Here is a 23,048-nt window from a genome sequence, read left to right as displayed (position 1 = left end):
CTATATCATTGTGGTTTACGTAATTTGTAACAAGCCTGATTGTGCGTCACCCATTAAATCTTGTTTGAATTCAGGGCTTTTATCAATTAAGGCTCATTAATCCTTTTTTTTTAAAGCACATTTGTGGGTAATTTGTAATGCAAAATGTTTCATACATCAAATCTAATGTAATTCCCAACCTTCGAGCAATTGTAATTTCACGTGCAGCTTGTCTCACAAGTTTTAAAATAGATTCAGATTGTTGCAACTTATTCCGCTCGTGCAAATTCTTGAGCAACAACTGTTAGACCCCTCTTTTCTCTGTATTTTAAGTGTATGGGCAGAGACTTACACAGTTTAGCGGTGGGAACTCTCCCAGTAATATTGTTCTTCTCATCCAGTTTGAGGACACCACAGCAGCTGGTGTGCAGGTGCATCTTTAAATCATCCCATGTCTAGACTCTCTTCTCCTCTCGCTGTTACTGGTTACCTAATATAATTCTGTGTGCTAAATTTATTTTCTGTAACCTTTGTTGAAGCAGGGGGGTGGTAGCGTCAATGGTGTCACTTTTATGCCCCCAACTTATATAGAATATTGCCTAAATATGCTTTAAAATATAAAAGAGATATGAAGGATGTTCCATAATTGTAGTCTGGCCTGATGCACAAAGCATGTCCATGACTATTATGAAGTTGTTTGATATTATTTTTAATGCTTTGAGATAAAATGTATATTAATGTGTAAGTTACTTTCTTAAAAAGCCAAATTGTTCAATTACAATTTAGTTTATTGTGATAAACCAGTGAAACCTCAAAGAGGAAGTGGGACGAGAGGTGTGGAGACACGCCTCATTTTAAGACTTCTGCTTTTATATGGTCAAACAGTTCCTTCCTGTGTCCTGGTTTAAATGTTTGCCATTGTTTGTCTTGTTTCAGAGTAAAGTGAATACTTTGTGTGGTTTGGCCTTTTGCCGCATTTATATTTTTTCATTCAAGAACATTTGCATTATAAATCATTTGATTTATTTTGATCTCTTAATGGTGCCTGCTAAGGCAAACACACTTATGCAGATTGAATGCAGATTTCAATCAATATGTCAGGTCTGAATATACTTTTCAGGTCTGTAACAAAGCAGACTAGCTTTTCCATTTGAACATTGCCATAAATCACTACCTCAGTTAAGTGCCTTTTCTTCTTTAAACATTTTCTTTTATTCTTGTCAAAACTTATTTTAAACCTAAATTTTTCTTTAAATTGAACTTCAAACTTGTTAAAAGTTACGATCTATGTGTTTTAAAATGAAATCTGCTTTTACTTCTTATGTTATTTTATGTGTTGTTAATTAAATTAATTAAAGTTAGTTAAAAACTTGTTCTCTGTTTCTTGTTGCTTTGAGAATATAAATGTAATTATATGTAAATAATTTTATTTAAAGTATTAAGTAATTGAATTTTTGTCTTTAAAACAAATTTAATCTACATGGTTGTTTGTGGTTTTCCACATAAAAAAAAATCAGTTAAACTGATGCATCCATCTCTTAAATTAATGCATGCTTGTTACTTGCATTACTCACCATTTGATGTTCAGTGTTTAAGTTTAGCTAGAGCGTCATTCAGGGATTCACTGCATAAAATTAATGACTACACACAGCCAACCAGGACACGTCTCGCTTAACTCTGCTGCCCTTCCTTTCATGTGCTTCAACGCTACTCTTTTCAAGTGCCAGGCACCCCATTTGTACATAGTGTATTAGGAGTGTGGTGCTAAAAATAAGTGTTAGTGTAGAAGTATTGCACATTATGTGTGTGTGTGATAGAGAGAGAGAGAGGACACACATGTCAGTAGGGTTATACTACGCATTTCAGCTTCCTCGTGCTCCAAAACTTCCGGACTGCCATATTCATGAATCCTTGCGGTGGGGCCACTGTTATAACTAGTGTAAACAAGTAGCCAGCGCAAGGTATTTTTGACCTTTCCAATGCCTCATGCTTTGACTGCCCAGTGTTTGAAAGGTCTCAGTTATGCATAGGCTGACCGCTCATCAGAGTTCATGTATGCGTGTAATTCGTGTAAACCATTGTGGAATCTTTAAAATCCTGAGCAGTGGGGCCATTTTTCATTTAAAGGGGAACAGGGCACTAACAGGAAACAATAGTCTCTAATTAGCCATGTAACAGTCTAGGTCTAGGAAGTGGAACTTAGGCTATGTGTTCATGTTGTTGTAACCTCTATTTAATTATGCAGTTTTGTTATTTGTTGTCTGTTAATTTTTGCAGCGTTTTTTGTTTTGTTTTAGTCTTTTAAAGAAACTCATAGTTTCATAGTCTTTTGAAGAAACTCATTCATTTTAGTCTATTTTAATCTGACCACTTGATACTATTATTAGTATCTATCGATTGATCAATTAATCGATGGGTTTTGTCTAAAACCTTAAACCAGTGGTTCCCAAACTGGGGTACGTGACATGGGTATGTGAACAAAATGCTGAGTTTTGCTGTTCGTTTCATTCTACCCCACCTTAAAATAATATTAAAACCGAGCATATATTTCTAACAGGCAAAATGGTGTAGGCTAAAAGGTGAAATACTTGACATCCAATCAAATTGCCTCATCTTTTGCAGTCAAAACTGACTGCATCCATCCACACAAGAAGTGTGCATATGATGGGGTGTGTGTGTGCAGAGTATGCTGCCTTAGCAAGTTGCACTACATTTCTGCCGTTCTTAACAATGTACCTTTGTAAAAGTGGGAATTTAGCACTTATTAGCATGAAGAACAAATATAATCACAGACTGTGCATGCAGATCTATTTCAAATCTCAAACTCTATCTCGAACTCTCTTCGATACATTAAACATACCCTGTGTGAGTTCTTGTTTTTAAAGTTGATAATATATTATATGAGCAAGAATGCAATTTTTCCCAAATATCCACATGACTGCATCCGTGGTCTGTGTCTATGGTCTGGAGATATGATTGATTTCATACAACAGTTAATCAAACAAAAAGGGTCATATTAAGTGATGTACATTTTAAACACAGTATTGTGTTATTAAGCACCGCATTGTTTGTGAACGAATCTGCAGCTTTGAACGAATCGTGAGAGTCAATGATTCAATGACCCATTCATAAATACAGCCACTTGCTTCATTACTGAGTGAATAAATGTCTTACCACCACCTACTGGCTGTTTTAGTTAAATATTTAAAAGTATCACTTCGTTTTTACCATCATTGCATATTTCGCTATTGAACATTTTTTATTTAAAACGTTATTTATTTTATAAAGGTAAAAAAATCTATTTAAGGGGGCCGATATTGTCCCTTAATGGAAAAGGTGTGACTGCAGTCTAAGTAGACAAGACGGGGTACGCAGAACGATGTTGAATGCCTCAGGGGGTACACCACTCTAAAAAGTTTGGGAACCACTGCCTTAGACAAAGCATTTTTCATTCACCTGAAAATCATCTCTCCAGCTGTACAGCTCATGCACTAGTAAAGCAGTACTGGAATGTGAAAACCTGCAGGAAGAGCTTTTATTATCTTCATTAACCATGTTATGTCATATGGAAGGTATCAGCTCAAAATTGAACAGTCCGACAGAAAACTTCATGTAGTTCTAATCATTTTTTATGGTTCTGTGTATGATCGCCTTTATTGGTTTCTATATAATACATTTTTGCATTCCTTGTTTGTTTTTGATTGTTACAGTAAAAATCCTGTTAAATTGAAGGTCATCATCTGTAAGCAATTTTTGCTGTAGATTTTCACTGAACCAATTAACATTTCGCTGTCCTTTTTGTCATTGCAGTTTGCCCAAGTAAAGACATCAGAAATAACGTGACCAACCTACGGGCGCTGGAGAACTGCACCGTGATCGAAGGCCACTTAAAGATCCTGCTTATGTTCACGACTAAACCGGAGGATTTCCGTGGCCTGAGTTACCCCAAGCTGACAGTAGTGACGGACTACCTGCTCCTGTTCCGTGTCTATGGCCTGGAGAGCCTCAGCGACCTGTTTCCCAACCTCACGGTGGTGCGAGGCAATAATCTCTTCTTCAACTATGCACTAGTGCTGTTCGAGATGCTGCAGCTGAAGGAGATCGGCCTTCACAGTCTGATGAATATCACCCGTGGTGCCGTGCGCGTGGAGAAGAACCCTGACCTCTGCTACCTCTCCACCCTCGACTGGTCCATGATCCTTGACTCGGTGGAGGACAACTACATCATGGCCAATAAGAATGATCGTGAGTGCGGAGACGTCTGCCCCGGCACGGTTCTGGGCAAAACCACCTGCCCCCTCACCACCATCAACGGGGACTTCAGCGAGCGCTGCTGGAACCAGAAGCATTGCCAGAGAAGTATGTAACCTTAAGTACTACTTTTTATTGAATTTTTGTACTTTCAAATCATCACTCAGAATCTATTTACACCCTCAAGAAGAATCCTACCCGTTTTCTCCTCCCCCTTATTAGCAGATAATCGTTTCAAATCTTCGTTTTCACTGGCACGTAAGGGTACATTTTTTTACATTACCATAGAGTCTTGAGATGTTTTGAGAAGTGAGCGGAAAGTTGTCAGGCCTGTGTGTGTGACAGAATGTGTTGGCAGTTCTTTTCCTGGTTACTTTCAGCAATAGTGACGGCCAACACCAACCATGCTAGAAGCAACAAGTCAGGTGATCAGCTGCAGTTAAGTAAGCCAAGTTTCTGTGTCAAAGCATGAACCATGTTCCAGATTATGACGCAACTACCCTGTTTGTGCAGTAGTTTGGGGTGTGGGTGGTGCTTTGTGTAGCTGTTTGTGTTTTCAACCTGACAGGATCAGTTGGAGTGGCCAGTCGCACATTATAATCTACACTGAGATGAGGCTGTCTGCAACAGTTTGGTTCATCCATTCAATTCGAAGTGCCGAAGAGTGTGAGTTTGAACATACGGAAGAACTTTTGCATATTGGGGCAAAGCCCTTGAGCTTGCACAATTACGCAACACATGGGACACATCATGTAACTGTTCTTTGGACCAGGTATATGGTGTCATGTGTGTCTGAAGGCATGATCCTGTTCTGTTTGGCTGTGGTCTTTCTGCAGCCCCATTTTAAAAAGAAAAGACATTCCTCTCTCGCTGTCTTTGCTTAGGTGGGTGTGAGCAATTAATTTTCAGGCAAAAATAGATACATAGAGGTGGGCTATTTTGACTTACCAATCATTTAAACCACATAGCAACATGCTAAAACCATTCTTAACTCATCAACTTTTCAATAACAGACAGCTCATTTTCGTAACTCTGCTTTATCTGTTTTAGTGGAGTTGAGGGACAGACTGTCTGGAGGTGATTAATGCAGGAGGAAGGATTGGCTGAAGTCCTTGTTAAGTACTTTGATAAAATCCTCGTTCGGGCCGCTTTGACTCATGTCTGCTGAATTGCAGTTGGGCAGTTGGGCAGTTGGACAGTTGGGGATGGAGTTTTTTGGCCAAAAGCACAGATTAAAAAAGTATTATCTAATGATAGAATCAGTCCTGGCCTGCTGCTTGGTTAGTGGTGAAGGACTTGTGGTTTGGGGTCCAATATTGCTGAGAGTCTGCAGCAACTTATAAAACCACAGAGCACTAAAGAGCAAAGAGATACTGGAACATGAATGTTGTTTTCAATCAGCTTTGATTTGTGTATGTTGCACAGACCTCATAGTGTTTGTTGTGTGTACCACAGGAATTATCTTCTCTGTCTATAATGGATTGGATTATGAAGGTAGTGAATCCGTAAAGTCCCTTTTTGGATTTTGCCAGAAAATGGCGGAATGTGTAAAGTGAGTATATTTTGTGCAGCTTTATGAGAGGTTTTCTTTTCTGCCATTTGGCACTTGACCTCAAGAGCTGTTGTAGCAGTGCCTTAAGACATCAGCAATTACATTATACATATCTTTTACATATAAATTTGAACCTAAAATACTCTTGGGGAAAAAAGCACTATGTTTTCAGTGCCTTAGCGACACAATACCAGATAAAACTGGGCCACTGACATCAGTCATGGTTGATCCGATCACAGGTGGTTGGCCGAGAGAGACATTACTGTTTACTCTTGGCATTGGCATCACAGCTATGTCTCTTGTGACCACTTGTGATCAGATTTTGTTGAGAGGAGAGCCTTTAGATTCATAGCTACATACATCACTTACTATATCAGTATATTGCTGCATAAAAAAAGACATAGAAAGACACTGTTGCTCTCAAATATATTGAAAACATTTTTACATTAAAATACAGGCACAGTGTTTATTATTTTTAATCAAGCTTTAGTATTATGGAATTCATTCATCTTATGCAAAAGTAAGCTATCTTCTGTGAATGTGTGAGACTTACAATTATTTAGCGGCTATAGGTAAATAACTAGAAGAATATTAAAGTGCAGTAAACGGTAAAACTATTTGCACTACAAACTAAGCAGTGTATTTATCAATATGATAATAAATTAAAATAATTTAATGACAAATACCAGTTTCCAGTATCAAACAGACACAGGAAGCCTTGCACATTCAAGTTAAAAATGGCAAATACATTAATCAATTTAGAGGAGGATTTTATCCAAAACAACTGATCAGTCACAGCAATAATTTGCTTATTAGTCAATTATGTCACTGCATACAGCATAGTGAAGATGTTTTGTGAGGTCTGTTTATGTGCAGGCCTTTCCTATATCGGACAGTTTTTTTTTTCTTTAAAAGCTGTATGTAACTGGCAAAGTTTATATATATTAATTATTTTTTAATTATGTATTATTTTATTTATTTTATATTTATTTTTTTGCTCAGTTGTTGATTGGCTGGTGAGGAGAATTTTTTGTGGTTGCTTCGGAATGCGAAACCATTTTGAGTTTCTTTCACTCCAAAGGTGGTTTGAGTAATTACTTACTTTAATTCATTGTTTATTTCATAAAATGTTATTTCTGTATTTTATTTCTACATGCAATTTCTTAGTGTTAGCATTATCCAAAGCTTCATGAGGGCTTCGACACAACATATCGGTTTGACAATAATAAAGTGTTAATCCCTGTGGGATTAAATGGTTAGTAAGGTAAATTTTCCTTGCTCGTTAATCCCTCTACATGGAGGACCTCACACATACTGTGTCTCTCTCTCTCTCCCATTCTTAATCATTTGCAGAGGTCCCTCTGTCCCCTATGCCTCTATATATAATATTGAATCACATTAAGAGCTTTTGTCTCACACATGACTGTCCAGCTGCTGGATTTCAACAGGGATTCAAGTGTGTCCCTCGCCCTCAATCCTAATCCACGTGGAGGGAGTTGCAGAATTGCATTGCTTAATTCTGTCTGTAGGTGATTAGCGGCGAGTGGTCGACTGCAGCCACTCACCCTTTCTTGTGTCTGATCCAGAGAAAGAGGAAAGTTACTGAGGACAGCCAGATCAGCAGGCCTCTTGCACAGCTGCCTCTAAAAGAGGAGGAGGAGAGAAAGAGATAGTGAGGAAAAAAAGAGACTGTGGTAACTGCACGGGGATGTGCTGCCAAAATCTCTTTTGCAGATTTCAGCGGTTTTGTTGGCAGCCGTACAAAAGTGGTTTTGTTTCATATTTGGAATACTTTTGGAAGTGTTGCCACTGTTTTTTTTTCCTGAGAAGCTTTGCTCAATGTTGGCTGTTGGAAACAGAAAAATAGATTTAAGTCTATCGCTGTTGAGGAATTAATAAAGTCTGAAGGCAGATGAGGCCCTTTTTTAATGAATTTCAAATGCTCACTTATACCAACCAACCACACTAAACTGAATAACCAAGCATCATTGTGCATCATTGTGTTCACCTTGTGGGGAACTAAGGCATTAAATAGGCTAATAATAAGGGGCTTTCGCACCGGGTTATAGGAACTCCGTTATAGGAAGTAGCAACCAGGACAGTCCCCTGAAAAATACATTTTCCCCTAGGGCCATTTTCCTGGTTGCATTCACACCACGACTGACGTTATTTAAGTGCGCCGTTCAACAACGACAAAATCTACTATGACAACTTGCAGTGCTACATATCATCGAGGCTGAGAAAAGAACACAGGACAAAGACGATAGGTAAATGGCGTTAACATTAGCTTTCTGTATGGTCCATCTATCGCTGGTTTCCCATGTTCATAGAGTAATTTTTAAAAATGGAGGTTGCCTGTAGTTCTAGAACTATGAAAACATTCCTCTAGTGCGAAAGCAAATTGGGTAAACAGGAACCAGTGAAGAACGATGATGTACCTGAATGTTTTATTAAAGATGCTTGTGTAATTGTGTACAGTGCAAATGGGGAGAGCATTGGAGATTTGAGAACAGTTTCAGCCTGTTCTTCACACCTGTGAAGTTCGCTGTCAGTGTTAAGTCTATGTTTTGTATTAGATCTGTTAGGGGAGCGCCGAGGCTTCTGTTCAGGCTGTCAGCCAGTGCTGAATATGCTGGGCTTCCCCCAGCACTGAATATTTTACACACATTTTAAAATGATCTTTGTTATCTGTCCTCAGAGGGGATTAGAAACACAGCTGGGATGGAGAAACATTAGTTTGACTGAGAGAATAAAAACACTACATGCAGCTAAATGTTTTAGTTTGTAGCTTAACGTCCACATCCCCAATGACTGATTGCGTTTGGCTTAAAGAATTGGCTCATATTTGATTAGCTAGTACAGTATGTTTCTTTTTATATTATTGAAATAATGAGCTTTGTGTAGCAACTCGTATCCGATTTGCAAGGCTCAGTCTGGGTCATATAGTTAGTCTGTCTGCTTATTCACCCACAGCAATGTGGAGGAAACTACTTTGAAACTGTAGCTTCCCAAGCTACTAGCTACACATACTTTAACTTCATTAAAAGTCTGTCTACCCTTTTAAAAGTAGTTTACGACACTACAAGCTACTAACGAAGCTACAAGCTCAAAATAGCTCACTGGATGCTACTTAAGGGAGTGTTAATTTAGGTTACAAAATTATTTAAAGTACACAACAGATCAACATATGATTGACTATGAGATAAGGTATAATTGTAAGGAATTTAGTGTAACAATTCGAGTTCCAATTCCTATTTACAATTCTTAACAATATTTTGTTAAAATGTTTAAAAAAATTATATTTAGATAATTTCTATAATAAATAGATTTTTTTTTTTTAATTGCAAAGGAGTGTTACACGAAAGAGACTTTTTACAGGCAGCTTAAATGCAATCCAGTATTTGGCCTAACAATATGTTAAACAACAACACTGAACAAAACAAATGTTTCAAGTAAGTTGTAAGCTGTATGGATTTGATTCACTAAAAAGAATCAGCTTGTAAGTGTTATTAGTTCAGGAATTGGTTGGACTACATGGTTTCGCACTGTATATTTGTTAGTAGTGTTGTGGTGCCACTGAATAGCAGTACAGGAAGCACTGTCTGAGTGTTTCAGTGTTGTTCTGCACACATTGGTGGAATAATTTCACATTTTTATATATCAAAAAATCATTCTATTCTGGTATTATTTTTAAAAATGTAACCGGTTCTAAAGAAGAACATTTCAAAAACATTTTAAATAGGCAAATATGATATGTCTTCCTAAATGGTTGTTTAAGAAATTAAAAAGATACACACTAGAAGACATAAGAGAACTGTTAGAAAAAAAAAGAGAACTGTTAGCAAACATATAACATGCTAGAGACATAAAATTCACTGCAATAATGATCCAATCATAGACAATTAAGCATTTACCTATTTAAATCTTTTTTTTTTTTGGCCAGGCAGTGTATATTAATAGCATGAAAAAATAAAGGTAAAGGTTAGAGGAAACTTTTGGAATGAAGTGGTTTTATCTTGATCCTTCCTGTATTTTTTCCATGTGAGATGACTCCAGATTCACAAACGTCAGCGACCTTCACGTCTCCATCCGTTTTAATCTCTTGAGGGCCCGTAAGGGTCAGTTTTGTCACCCGCTAGAAAATAACTCACCTATGCTTCTTTTATTTATGTGCGGAAGTGGGATCTTATGTATAAACTTGTTTCTCTGCTGCTTAGAAACGTGAGTAATTCTTGGGTAAAAGTGTGTAAAGTGAATGAAGGGGTGTATCCTATAGGAAGGATGGTCTACAGCAGGAGGTTACACTATCGAGTTCCCTGTTTCCCCCTCAGTTGCCTGACACTTCGGTACTACAGGATACACTGGCGCCAGTTCAATCTCAGCATGGAACAATAGCTGTTATCGAACTTCACAGAATGTTCATCCCAATTGTTTCCAGGCATTGTTAGGCTGCTTCCTACTGGGATGTTATGAATGGTCCCAGGGGCATTGCTCCTAGACCCTCTGACCACCACCACCGCCACTATTAGGCAGGAACCAAACCCTTTAGTGCGGCACGTCACTGCGGGGAGGATAAGATTGTTTTCTCCCAGAGTTCAAGGGAAGACCAAGGCATGTGTTAGGATCTGTACACATGGAATGTACTTGAATTGAGAGAATGGCATAATGGCAGAGTGGGCAATTGATATAAACCAGTGTTTCGAGACCCAAAAGTGGGTCGCAAGACTGTTTTTTTGAGTGGGTCGCGGAGTGTGAAGGCAAAGAAACAACAACAAGTGTAATTCTATGTTTTTCTGATGAGAGATTACTTTTATTTTGAAAAACGTGTTGTCCTGTTTCAGTATCTGTGGTCAGATGAGATTTTGTTATTAATTTAACATTATTTTTGTAAGTTGTTACGAAATAAATTCTCTCATCTCAGAAAAACTAACTTTCCTGTCCAGTCAGCCATTAAACTTTGCACGTAGCATGCACAATTGTTTTTAGTTCATTCCTAAAAAAAATTGGGTCATGGCTTAATGACCATGGGAAAATGTGAGTCCCATGGCCAAACCGGTTGAGAACCCCTGATATAAACAACTGAACACCTTACCGATAGTCACATAGAAACTTCCTGATAACCACCCACAAGATATGTGAAAGTGGCATTTTTATTTGCACAGACAGACTTGCATTACTCACACTTTCTTCCGAAAATGTTAAAATGTAGTTTTTGAAAGTGATTGTACAGTTGATCAGTATAGTTCAACATAGCATTTTTAGTCATATGTGTAATATCTTTTTTAAAAATGCCTTTGTTGGTATGTGGCACACTAGATGTGTTAAATTAAAACTGAATTAATAATTATTGTATTTAAAACATAAAAAACTTGAATGGTGAAATTAGAAATGTTGAAACTTGATGGAAATTAGAAATGTTACCATGGCGGTTAACTTGTTTAAGTTGACGTACTAAAATGACTAAATCTGAAATAAAATAAATAGAAAATACTAATTAAAATGACAAAAGTACATAATTACTACAACTTAAACTATAATTAAAGAATAAATACTATAATAGTATATAAATAATACTGAAATAACATTGGTGAAATTGGGTAGTGTTCGAGCGCATCGTGTTCAGCTGTGAACCAAGATTTGCTGCTTTCTAGTCATTTTCAGTTGTTTTTTTGGGTGGAACATTCTCATTCTAGCATTTGCTTGGACAAAGCTTTGTAGTGTAGGATGAATCAATATTTTTATTCTGTTTTCCTGGAAGACAGAGACTTGAATATGTAAGTGAATTTTGCAAACATTTAGGAGAACATAGCAGATTAGCCTAGAAGTTCACAGACATGGACCTAAAAGCCAAAAGAACTCAACAAGATTTTGATTTCATTTCTTAAATAAGCAGGGATGTGAAGACAAGGGATGAAGAAGATAGTTGTATACCTTTGAGGAAGCAGGTTTCTCTTTAGTGTATTTAATTTGGTAGTAAATTGATTAACATTTGAATGCTCAGTTGACACCATTTTTAGGATTAAAGCATCTTTTTGACGTTCGCTCAAAATGTAGAACTTCAGTGCAAGACATTTTCAAAACTCTTCCGTAGCAAGTTCTCACTACACATCTTGGAGCCTCCTAAAACACACGTTCATAAGCCCAGCCAGAGCCACTTCATTGCCTCTAAATTAATCACTTTTACTCTCTTCCTCTCTCACCCTTGTTCTCTCTGTCATCACTGTCTGTTTAAAGCACACACTTACTCTACGCCTTCATCTGTAACCAATCTCATTCACTCCATCTTTCTTTCTCTAGCACAGCCTTACTCAACAAAGTTCTTCCTCTCGGTAAAATGTGGCTTATGAACACGCATCCCTAAAAGTGCTTCCTTAAGCCTCTTTTTAAATAGCCCTTCTGTAATCAGGAAATTAATCATGCCATATTCAGCATTAACCCACTGTAATTATATGGGCTCTGCAACATTTTGTGGATGGATGAAAGTATGCATTCTTCAGGTGGAGTTTTTTACCCTGATGAGCAGAAAGCCAAAAACTCCTTTTGAAGGGTTTCTCTTCCCACTTATGAGGTCACTAATGCCACTTTTCCACTGCATGGTACGGCTCGGTAGTGGCTCACTTTTGGGGGGGTTTCCACTGTGTAAAGTACCTAGTACCTGTTTTTTTTTGTTTTGTTTTTTAGCACCACCTCGGTTGAGGTTCCAAGCAAGCTGTACCGATACTAAAATGTGACGTGTAAACTGCAGATCACTAGCCCAGAAATCTAGACGCACCCTAGCCGCAGGAAAAATGTATTTTGCAGCCAGGGTAGTCTAGCAACTCTCCGTTGACTTTCGAGCTGGAAAAACCAAACTCTAGTCAGGCCAATCAAATCGTGTATAGAGTCGGTGAGCGGGCTTAAAGGTCCTGTATTATGCCCCTTTTCACAAGATGTAAAATAAGTCTCTGATGTCCCCAGAGTGTGTATGTGAAGTTTCAGCTCAAAATACCCAACAGATCATTTTTTACAGCATGTTTAAATTGTCATTTTTTGGGGCTCTGAAAAACGCGCTGTTTTAGTGTGTGCCCTTTAAATGCAAATGAGCTGCTGCTGGACGACACAGGGGGCGGAGCTTCATGAGCTCGCGCTCAGTCTCTCAGGACAATTTCATCTTACGGAATGATGATAATATCAGAAACTCTCAGTAACGGTGTTCATTTCGAGTCGGACAATAATGCCTACAGAGTCAGAGTGCTGTATAGAGATGGAACAGGTATAGTTTAGTAGTTTAATTACGGTTATTATAATGTATTTGTCATCTGCTTGTATGTATCCATTATTTATTAATAGCCTACAAGTCTGCTGTTTCGGACCAGGTCCGAATGATGATCAAACATATACTGATGAGTTTAATAAAGTTTATTGTACATCACACAAAAGATGAAGCGTCAGTTTTACTTCAGAAAATCACCGTAAGAGCTGAGTAAACACAGTAATTTATAAGAAGTGCGCAAGTACATAAACGAATTTCGGTAGAGATGAGGGAGCATTCCTGTGGGCGGAGGTTAGTCAAAAAACTGTTCTACTGACGTCATTAAAGAAGGAAGTAGAGGGATGTAGTCCAAACGGGCCGTTCGCTGTAGGCGACTTCTGTTAAATAAAATATCTCGCTTGGCATTGAACTTTGAGCTTTATAATTTTACAGATATTATTTATGCTCTAACAGCAACATTACACACTAACTAAAGTTTGAAACATGGGATCACGAAGAACGGGACCTTTAACATAATGACGGCAGAGTTGTGACGGTTCTGCGTGAATTCCCTGCTACTTGAAAACAAAAAATGGCGGCTGCTTCTGGCGAACAGCAGTCTTTCGAATCGGCTTTGACCGCGACTCTGGAGGACTTGTAGTTAAGCTTTTCTTTGAGAAAAGAACAAATAACGGCACTTAAGTCATTCTTAAAAAAGGAAGATGTGTTCGTAGTTTTGCCGACCAGATACGGCAAAAGTTTAATCTATCAACTAGCTCCGCTGGTGGGAAAACGCTCTGGTTGGTTATAGCGCTATCCTATTGCGTGCAGTACATCTTGATGTAGGCCTGGCTTGCCAGGCTAGCAGATCACTGATTGGATAGAGAGAATCGTCACTACCAGCATCATTGGATTTGCGACACGAGACCCCAAACCCGCTAGATTTAAATAGTCAGCAACAGCCACCACAGTATCATTTGTTCGCATGACTTTTTTAAAAGACTTGCTTTAAACAATTGTCGCACACAACTTAAAAAAAGAAATGGCTGTATCGTGGTCAGTAGACAAGGTGGTGGCGCAACTATAACAATCAGTCTATAATCCCACCCACTTTGAAGCTGTACTAAACTGCAGTGGAAAAGCAAACAGAGCCAAAGTAAAGCGAGCCGAGCCGAGCTGAGTCGAGTCGTACCACGCAGTGGAAAAGCGGCTTAAGATCTGGAAAAAGATTAAGATCCTTCAGCCACTTAAAAGAAACAATTATATGTCATTTGCTAATTGTAAGTCCATGATTTTTGATTATTATTAGCTGATAACAGCCTGTTTATTGGATCTGGTTAACTTTTTTGAAGTTTCCACACACTGGCTCTTTTGGATGCTTGAGTTCTCACTGGGCTGATTATCAAAGCTGTATACTCAAGTGGAGCCCCTCCTTTTAGGCTGAGACAAGTCCATCGAATGCCAAAGGCATAATTAACTCAGTCAAAACCCTTACTGCTCCTGGAATCCCAGACATCCAAAGCATTCATCATTTTATCAGTGTTTTTAACAGTTTTTTTTATTCAAAGCTCTTCTGTGAAGATGGCCAGGCTCTGTAGATATTCTGCACATCTGCAGATCTGCTTTTATGCTGATGAAAAGTGTTTTAACTTAATCATGACAATCAGATTTGATTTGTGAAGCACCAAAGCATGAAATATAAAACAAGATTAATCTAATTTTATTCTGGATATTGGCAGTGTATTTGTTTTGTGCAGTCCTACGTAAGAACTGGTGCTTGGAAAATTTATAACTGAAGGATTTACTTTTTGGCTACAATCCTTTCTAGATTTGCTGGTTATTTTTAAGAGATCAAAGCCTGCAGAGAGAGATATTTCTACACTGGGTGTGCAAACTGTCAGAGCATTCCTTGCAGCTGGCTGAAATTTCAAAATCTTAGGTTTAGTCAGTTTATAAATAATTAAATAATAAGCTGCTGTAACAAATTTTGCTGTTGACTTGTTAATTTTGTGATGCCATCTAGGTTTTCCTCAATTTTATTTTATTCTTATTTTATTATATATCTTATTTTATTTTAGTTGTATTATTTTAGCTCCCTGCTTCTTGTCTTCTTACTAGGGATGGGCATTTTTCGAAAATAATATATATATATATATATATACTATATATATATATATATATATATATATATATGTGTGTATATATTACGATATAATATATACAGTGCCCTCCACAATTAATGGCACCCCTGGTAAATATGATCAAAACTGGCTGTAAAAAATAAATCTGCATTGTTTATCCTTTTGATCTTTCATTCAAAAAATTTGCTAAATTCTAACATTTCATTGCAGTAAAAGAATTGAATGTGGGGGGGAAATCACATTATGAAATAAATGTTTTTCTCCAAAACACGTTGGCCACAATTATTGGCACCCTTTTATTAAATACTTTTTGCAATATCCTTTTGACAAGATACCAGCTCTGAGTCTCCTCCTATAATGCCTGATGAGTTTGGAGAACACCTGACAAGAGATCAGAGACCATTGCTCCATACAGAATCTCTCCAGATCCTTCAGATTCCCAGATCCATGTTTGTGCTTCTTCTCTTCAGTTCAGCCCACTCATCAGGTCAGGGAACTGGGACGGTCATGGCAGAAGCTTCATTTTGTGCTCCCTAACACATTTTTGTGTTGATTTTGATGTTTGTTTTGGATCGTTGTCCTGATGGAAGATCCAACCACGGCCCATTATAAGATTTCTAGCAGAAGGCGTCAGGTTTTGATTTTTTATCTGTTGATATTTGATAGAATCCACGATGCCATGTATCTGAACAAGAAGTCCAGGACCTCCAGCAGAAAAATATGCCCACAACATTAAAGATCCAACGGTATATTAAATTGTACACATGGGGTACTTTTTATCCTTGTGTGCACCAAACCCATCTAGCGTGTTTGCTGGCAAAAAGCTCTTTTTTTAGTCTCATCTGACCACAGAACCCTGTGCCGTTTGAAGTTCCAGTCATGTCTGACAATTAAATTTGCGACGTTCGTCACGTTCGTCTGTTACAGGACAACTTAGTTTGAATAAAATTAATATTTGTGTAGTGTTCAATGTTGTTATCAATAGAGATACGCGGATGGGGGTATTAGTTCATCCGCAACCCCATCACAAAACTCATCATCATCCACACCAACGTTTTTTGACCAGATTTCAAAGCCGCACCCGCCCGCCATCCGCTGATTGTTTTGCGGTCTATGGACGATGCAATGCTCTGCTGATGCAAGCCGCAAGAAAGCCTTTGTCTGTTCTAGAAAGGATGCAGCGAAGATATTTAATGCTAATGTATGAGGCATAGGCCTACGCTGAGTTTCATTCATTTACGATGAGATGCGCTCTAGTTCAACTTCACAATGCAATGCAAGTGAACGCGGCACATCGGAGCCTCAATGTCACGGTTATATTGTCTCCTATATTTGCTTTTTATTTATTAAATACATGCAATTGGTTGATGAAACATTTATTAAAATTAAGATACAATTTGTACAAAACGAAATTCGCTTTAAAGAAATGCTTTCTATAAAGCAAAACTTAATGAAGTGGTAAAAATCATGTCTGACGATTTACAAAACTAAACTTCATTAAGTGGTAAAAACCATGTCTCCCGATTGCAAATGTTCATTGCTAATGTTTATTATTGCAAATGTTTTTCATTTGTTTAATAAATCTCATAATGATGGCACATCACTATATCATAGCTTTTATTTCTATCTCAAATGATTGGCGGTCGCTTGGCAAAGAACAGAGACTGTTAACAATTGTTTTTAATTAGTATTTAAACATTCTCTATGATAAAAAATGTTTGTAAAAAATATTTTAATAACACGGTTTTGGCGGTTATAGAGTTGTAATGACGGTGTTCAACTATAACCGTCGGTCTCACGGTTATATGTTAACCGTCACACCCCTAGTGCTAAGCTAAGTTTCTTACATTGCTTTGTGTTTTCTGTTCTTAAACTCATCTCCCTTGACGAAACTTATAGGAAGCTTATTACGAGAAAACCTTTAGTTATCTTGTAAGTTATCTTGACTCACTCGGGGGTACAGCTGCACTTACCTGCAGTCGTGAATGCAGTGATGGACAACTGTATTTCCTCATTTGACTGGTCTTTGGATTTCATGGTGGTGATAATTATGATAACTCAGTTTAACCTGACAACGATATGGTGATCCATTTGATCAAAAGTAATTTCATTTTGTAAGGTCATTTGGTAAAATCATTTTTATCAAAATAATTCCAAACTTTGCTGCGCCTGGAGGCAGACGACGACATTCTGTGATCAAATACAATCAACTGGTTTACACGCTCCACAGCGCCGACCAGTGCATTTAGTTATAACTGTGAGTTTACGTTTGCCTGCTTAGGATTTCACTGCATTTATGGCCAGCAAAGCAACAAATGTAGCAAAATTTAAATAGTATTTCTATTTTTCGAATAATAATTACAGATCAAATATTCGTGTACATCTCTACTTCTTACCATGAGTTCCCTATGTCATGTCTTTAAAGACCAGGCTGGTCTGTCTCCTCCTCCATGTCTCTATAATTTATGTAATTTTCCAAATACATAATCAGTTACAGTGGGTAGTTTAATTCTGTGCTTCTAATTCAGTTTGCAGTTGATATTATTAGGAATCTGCACACTTTCTTCATGTTTTTGTGCTAATTGTGAGGGAAGTATACTGCAAGAAAATGCTGAGCTTCCTAGATATATTCTGAAACCATACAATAACTTTGTGTGAGAAACAGACCAAAATTTGAGTCATTATTCACTGAAAATCTTGTGGATGCCAAGTAATGAATTAATAACGATTTTGGCCTGTTTTCACACAAAGCTATTGTATGACTTCAATAGAATTGGAAAATGCTGTACCTTTCCCTGTCAGTTTTATGTAAGTATCTCTTAGGTATGGATGTCACAATACTGGAATTCCAACTACGATAAAATACCATGAAAAATATCGATAATCAATACCATTTTTGATATCACATGGAAAAACTGCCATATAGACACAGGACACAGACAGCAACAGGTTTATTATGCTGCTGTCACTTTAAGAACGAATGCACAGATCCAATATACTGTTACACATATTTTATTTCTCAACTGTTATTGTTCACTTTATTGTTCAAAGACAAAACCAACTGTGTTCACATGAATACTCACTAATGTAGGCATCTTGACATAATTTTGTGTGTAATGGACCATTTTAGCGCAAAAGGCCGGGCAAAAGAACTCAACTTGGTAGTCGCAAGCTGTTTGAAAGGTGTCTTAATGTGTGTGCGCTTTGGGTGGGACCGCGAATGAGTAAAATCATGCAATCCCTCGCTGAAATTCAGGCCCTATTCAACAGAAGTGAATGAAATCGGTGAGTGAGAAGAGGCGGGTATGTGTCAACTCGCTGTTGGTATCGCTGTATCGATACTAGGGGAAATGAGTATTGGAAACATTTCAGTATCGATGCATATCGAAAAATCTATATTTTGGACAACAGTACTCTTAAGTATCCTTTACAGATCAACCCCAAACCAGAGACTAGTGTTTAAATCTACATTTATGTGGTACAGACCAAAAGGGAGATGGTGCTGTTGTTTCAATAGCCTTAGGGGTGTGTAGTACAGACTGATCCTCAAGCTTCAGTTTGGGGTGTGGTAGTCATAGTTGATCTGACATTCCTCTCTGCAGTTTAGAGAGAGAGAGAGAGAGAGAGAGAGACTAAAAAAAAACATAACTAAAACAAACTCAAATTAAAATGGAAAGAACACTATTTCAGAATAAAATAATAGTAACTCGATACTATTGCTTTAAGCCTTTTCATTTAGCTTAATTTCATGTTCATTACAGTCTCAATAAACTATTGTAATACAATGTAGGAGGAACACATTTCCTAAATGTTTTTTTATTTGCATGATGCCCCTGTGTTCATTCATCAATACATTAGTACGGTTGATGTGACGCTGTCGATGATCCTGGTTCGTCATGTTTAATTTGATATCCTGACTGTCATTGCAATACTCAAATCGGTGATTCGGTGGCAATGAAAATAAAAACGTGAGCAAGTACGATCGTGATGTTGGAGTGTTTTTCCTTCATTACGGGTGGCTGGCTGCCTAATGAAAGTGTTTACAGCATCTGTCTCGGCTCTACTGCTAGTAGCCACTGTTTCACCTCCTGCTGTGTGTCACATAGCGCCGTCACCTCTCTGAAACCACAATTAACCCCAAAACATAGAGACTAATTAATAGCTGTCCTTCTAGCATCTCATTACTCTGTCTTCTTCTCACAGGCCTCGTCCAGTCATAGAACGAGCGCACATCTCTGGCGTGTTAGGCTGCCCACAGAACTCTTGCATGGCCTTATTGCCACACACATCCTCTTCAATGCGCTCAATGAATGTGTAAGCACACATTAAAACAGCATCCTGTCAGGCTAAACTGGTTACAACGACCCAAATACACGTGATAAGACCAAGTGAACTGACTGACTGCCAGCTATTGAGCCAAATGTGCATTCTCTGACGCAGTTTCATTCAGTATAAGATTTATTTTTTTGATCCAAGCTTAAATGACAATTTGTTTGCGACTCTTGAAACAGCCTAATGTTCTAAATGGCTTGTTCCTCTCACCCATTTAAGAATCTTATTGAGTGAATCATAGGTTATGTTCATTGTCAATTGACCTCACTGCATTTTTCATTTGTTGTCATTGTTTAATTCAGCAAGTGGCATCCTGTTATGATGTTTTAAAATAAAAGCTTATTTAATTTAATTTAATTTAATTTAATTTAATACTATTATTTTATTGTTTTATTTATCAAAAAATGCTGGTTATTACTTCCAGTTCATTTATTGCAATGGTAATGAAAAGTCAAGTCAGGTGCATTGCATTGTGGGTGACAGAATTCAATGCATTATGCTCTGTTATACTGCTCGTTTGGGCTAATGTAATAACTTGGTATTCTATGCATACTGATAATTTGCATACCGTGCACAGGATACAGGCTGTATACTGCTGAAATAGTAAGGGGCCGTTCACACAGAATGCGTTTTTCCATTCCACTGCACTACTTTTCCATTGTTTTCCAATGTAAACAGGCGCTAGATGGAGATGATTGCGCTCACGTCTTGTGTCTTTTCAGCGTCTCGAGCATGACACGGCATTCTAAAAACGCAGCGCTCAAGTTAAAATTAGTAAAATTTTTAATAAATGTGTCTTGAGACCTTGCGTTTTTCCCCCATTCTACGCTTACAATAATTTAAGACGTAAACGACTATGTTTACGTGAATACTTGCCAAGACAGATATTTTGAAATAATTCTGTGTATCTGACAGTTCATATCAGCATCGCAAAAACAATTATATTCCACAGCTTTAATATTAAGTGGCGGCACAGAAAGCTCCTAATGCAACTTTGTAAAATGTCGAATTAGCAGTACAATCTAAAATGGCTGAGTTTGTTTAGACAAATATTTATAAAGTACAGTGTTTACAGGATGTATTGAAAGCTCCTTGTGTTCTCTTTACTTTTTTTTGTAGTAAGCTTAGTCTTAGTTTGCATTCTCTTCATACTATATAAGAGATTAGGATTAGTGCATTCCAAATAATGGAATGTTGTAGTGTTTTGTTGATCTGGTGTGCATGCTTTTTGACTTTGTTTAGCTCACAATCCCTTTCGCTACAGAAGTTATGTTTGTGACATTGTCTTTTTGACTTTTTTATTTGTAAAAAAAAGACAAAGATTGTGAGGCTGCCATTGTCAGGTTTGGGGTGATGAAAGTAGTGAGGACTCAATGATGCAGATTAATGGGCTTTTATTAATAATAATAAAAAAAAATAACACAAAAAAACTACCCAGAAGGGGGAAGACTTGAATTGACTTAAAACACACGACTGGAAACATAAGACAGGTGAACATACGACGACAATCTGGCACAGGACTGCAAACACGAGGAGAATAAACAGGGAGCAAACAAGGCAGGTAACAAGGGAGGACAGACTCCAGGAGTCCTGGTGGAGGATGAAGGCGCAGCCAGGAGCTTGGGTGGAGCCAGCAGGGCAGGAAGCAAGGGCAGAACCGGCAGGGCAGGCATCGAGTGTGGAGCCAGCAGGGCAAGGCGCTTGGTTGGCTCTGGGGCGGAGGAAGCCCTCTTCCTCCTCCATTTGCGAGGGCGAGGCGACTACATGGAGCTTACTGCCTCTGGGGGCACTGCAGACTCTTCGGCCGCCTCTGGGGGTGCTGCAGCGTCGACATCAGTAGAGGTGGCAGGTGACGCGGACCCATTCTTCCTCCTCCTCCAATAACGGGGCATCGGAGGGCTGGGGCTTCCACTGACTGTAGGTGGAAGGGGGTAACAGTCAGTGTGGTGGAACTCCGTTTGGGGTGGGGGTTCAGGCTTCCCACGATGGAAGACGTGATACACGAAATCCCAGAAGCCAAGATTCCCCAGCTTTTCAATCTCCCACAGGCTAAGAGACTAATCGAGGCAGATCTTGAAAACCTCCTTGATATCTGCCTCATTGTAGTCCACATGGTCCACCTCAATAAGGAAGTCACAGGTGAAGTCCCTCATGTCAGCCCCCTGCTGACGGATGTAACGAGAGTGTACATGTTGGATCAATAGCTGGCGGGGTGGAAATTCCAGTGGTGGGAGATGGAAAAAGGAAGATGCCCATTCTCTGCTGAGTCCTCTTGTGACATGATCGTACTGATGGGTTTGGGGGTGATGAAAGGAGTGAGGACTCATTGATGCAGATTAATGGGCTTTTATTCAAAATAAAAATAAAACAAAAAACCAACAAAAACTACCTCTAAGGGTAAGACTTGACTTGAGACACACGATGGGAAACATAAGACGGGTGAACATACGATGACGATCTGGCACAGGATTGCAAACACAAAGAGAATAAATAGGGAGCAAACAAGGGAGGACAGGTGGGGCAACTGAACCAATAATTAGGTAACAACATGGGTGGGGTCAGACAATAGACACGAGAGAACATGGAGCACATGGCTTGGGATTGTGTTTGCTGGCCATGTCAGCAAACACAATCCCAAGCCATGTGCTCAAACACTCATAAGCTGCGTGTTCACACAAAACATGACAACATGAAAGCACACAGCCGGTGAAAAACACCAGCCACGTGCTACACAGAACACAACACACGCGGACAGAAGAGTGTACGGCCCGGTTGACTTGAAACCGCACGCTGACACAACGAGAACGAGCGAAAGCTCATCCTTTGCACTCACAAAAAAATACCAACACTCAGAGCATAAATGTCCGAATCCCGACACAGAACCGAAACCAAACTAGACATGAGTGCCGGAATCCAAACACCTGCTCCGAACATGAAACAAGGAACACAGACAAGAGAGCGCACGGCTCACACAAAGACAAGACAATATAGGAGTGTCAGGGCTCTGTCACAAAACCAAGAATAAACTAGACCGAAGTGACAGAACCCTGACAGCCATAGCAGTTTTTTAAATACATTAATAATTTAGCTAGATGTCAATGCTAACATGCAAATTCAAAACCTATGCGACCAAGGGGTCTATGATATTAGAAATGTACCTCTTTGTATTAATTATGCTTTTAGTGCATTGTTGAAATATGCGAATTAAATGCAGCGATATACTTCAAAATGGATTGGGAATACATTTTTTTAGCTGTCACTTGTCACAATAGCTGACTAAAACAGGGTTATCAAGGGCATTCAGAGACTCTAGAATTGCTTAGCATTGATTTAGTAGGTAGTTGTCCTACTAAATCTCTCTAATGTGAAGCTGTGTAATGCTGAGCCAGTCTCTCAGTCCTTTCTTAATAAAATGATTGTCCTTCTGGGATGTTTTTCTAGCTCTGCACAGTAACTTGGGAGCTCTGAGGGGCCATCAGGTGCTTCGTCACCTTCGCTGACTTTGGTTCTCAGAGTCTTCAATGTTAATTTTATGTTCTTCTTGAGGGTGACAGCCCCAGAG

At 38.5% G+C, this 23,048-nt stretch overlaps 1 protein-coding gene across 1 annotated transcript in view; it reads left to right on the top strand.

The window, feature by feature from the left end:
- Positions 1–23,048, top strand: part of insra (insulin receptor a) — a 61,180-nt gene that overhangs the window by 5,629 nt on the left and 32,503 nt on the right. The window contains exon 3 of the mRNA XM_079875856.1: positions 3,790–4,338. Within this exon, the coding sequence (XP_079731982.1) occupies positions 3,790–4,338 (549 nt within the window). The remainder of the gene's footprint in view (positions 1–3,789; positions 4,339–23,048) is intronic.

The sequence above is a fragment of the Squalius cephalus genome (genome assembly GCF_949319135.1).
Source record: "Squalius cephalus genome assembly, chromosome: 7".
In the NCBI taxonomy this organism is placed as follows: Eukaryota; Metazoa; Chordata; class Actinopteri; order Cypriniformes; family Leuciscidae; genus Squalius; species Squalius cephalus.
Note: the sequence above shows the minus strand (reverse complement) of the source record. Positions and strands in the feature narration are given on the sequence as shown.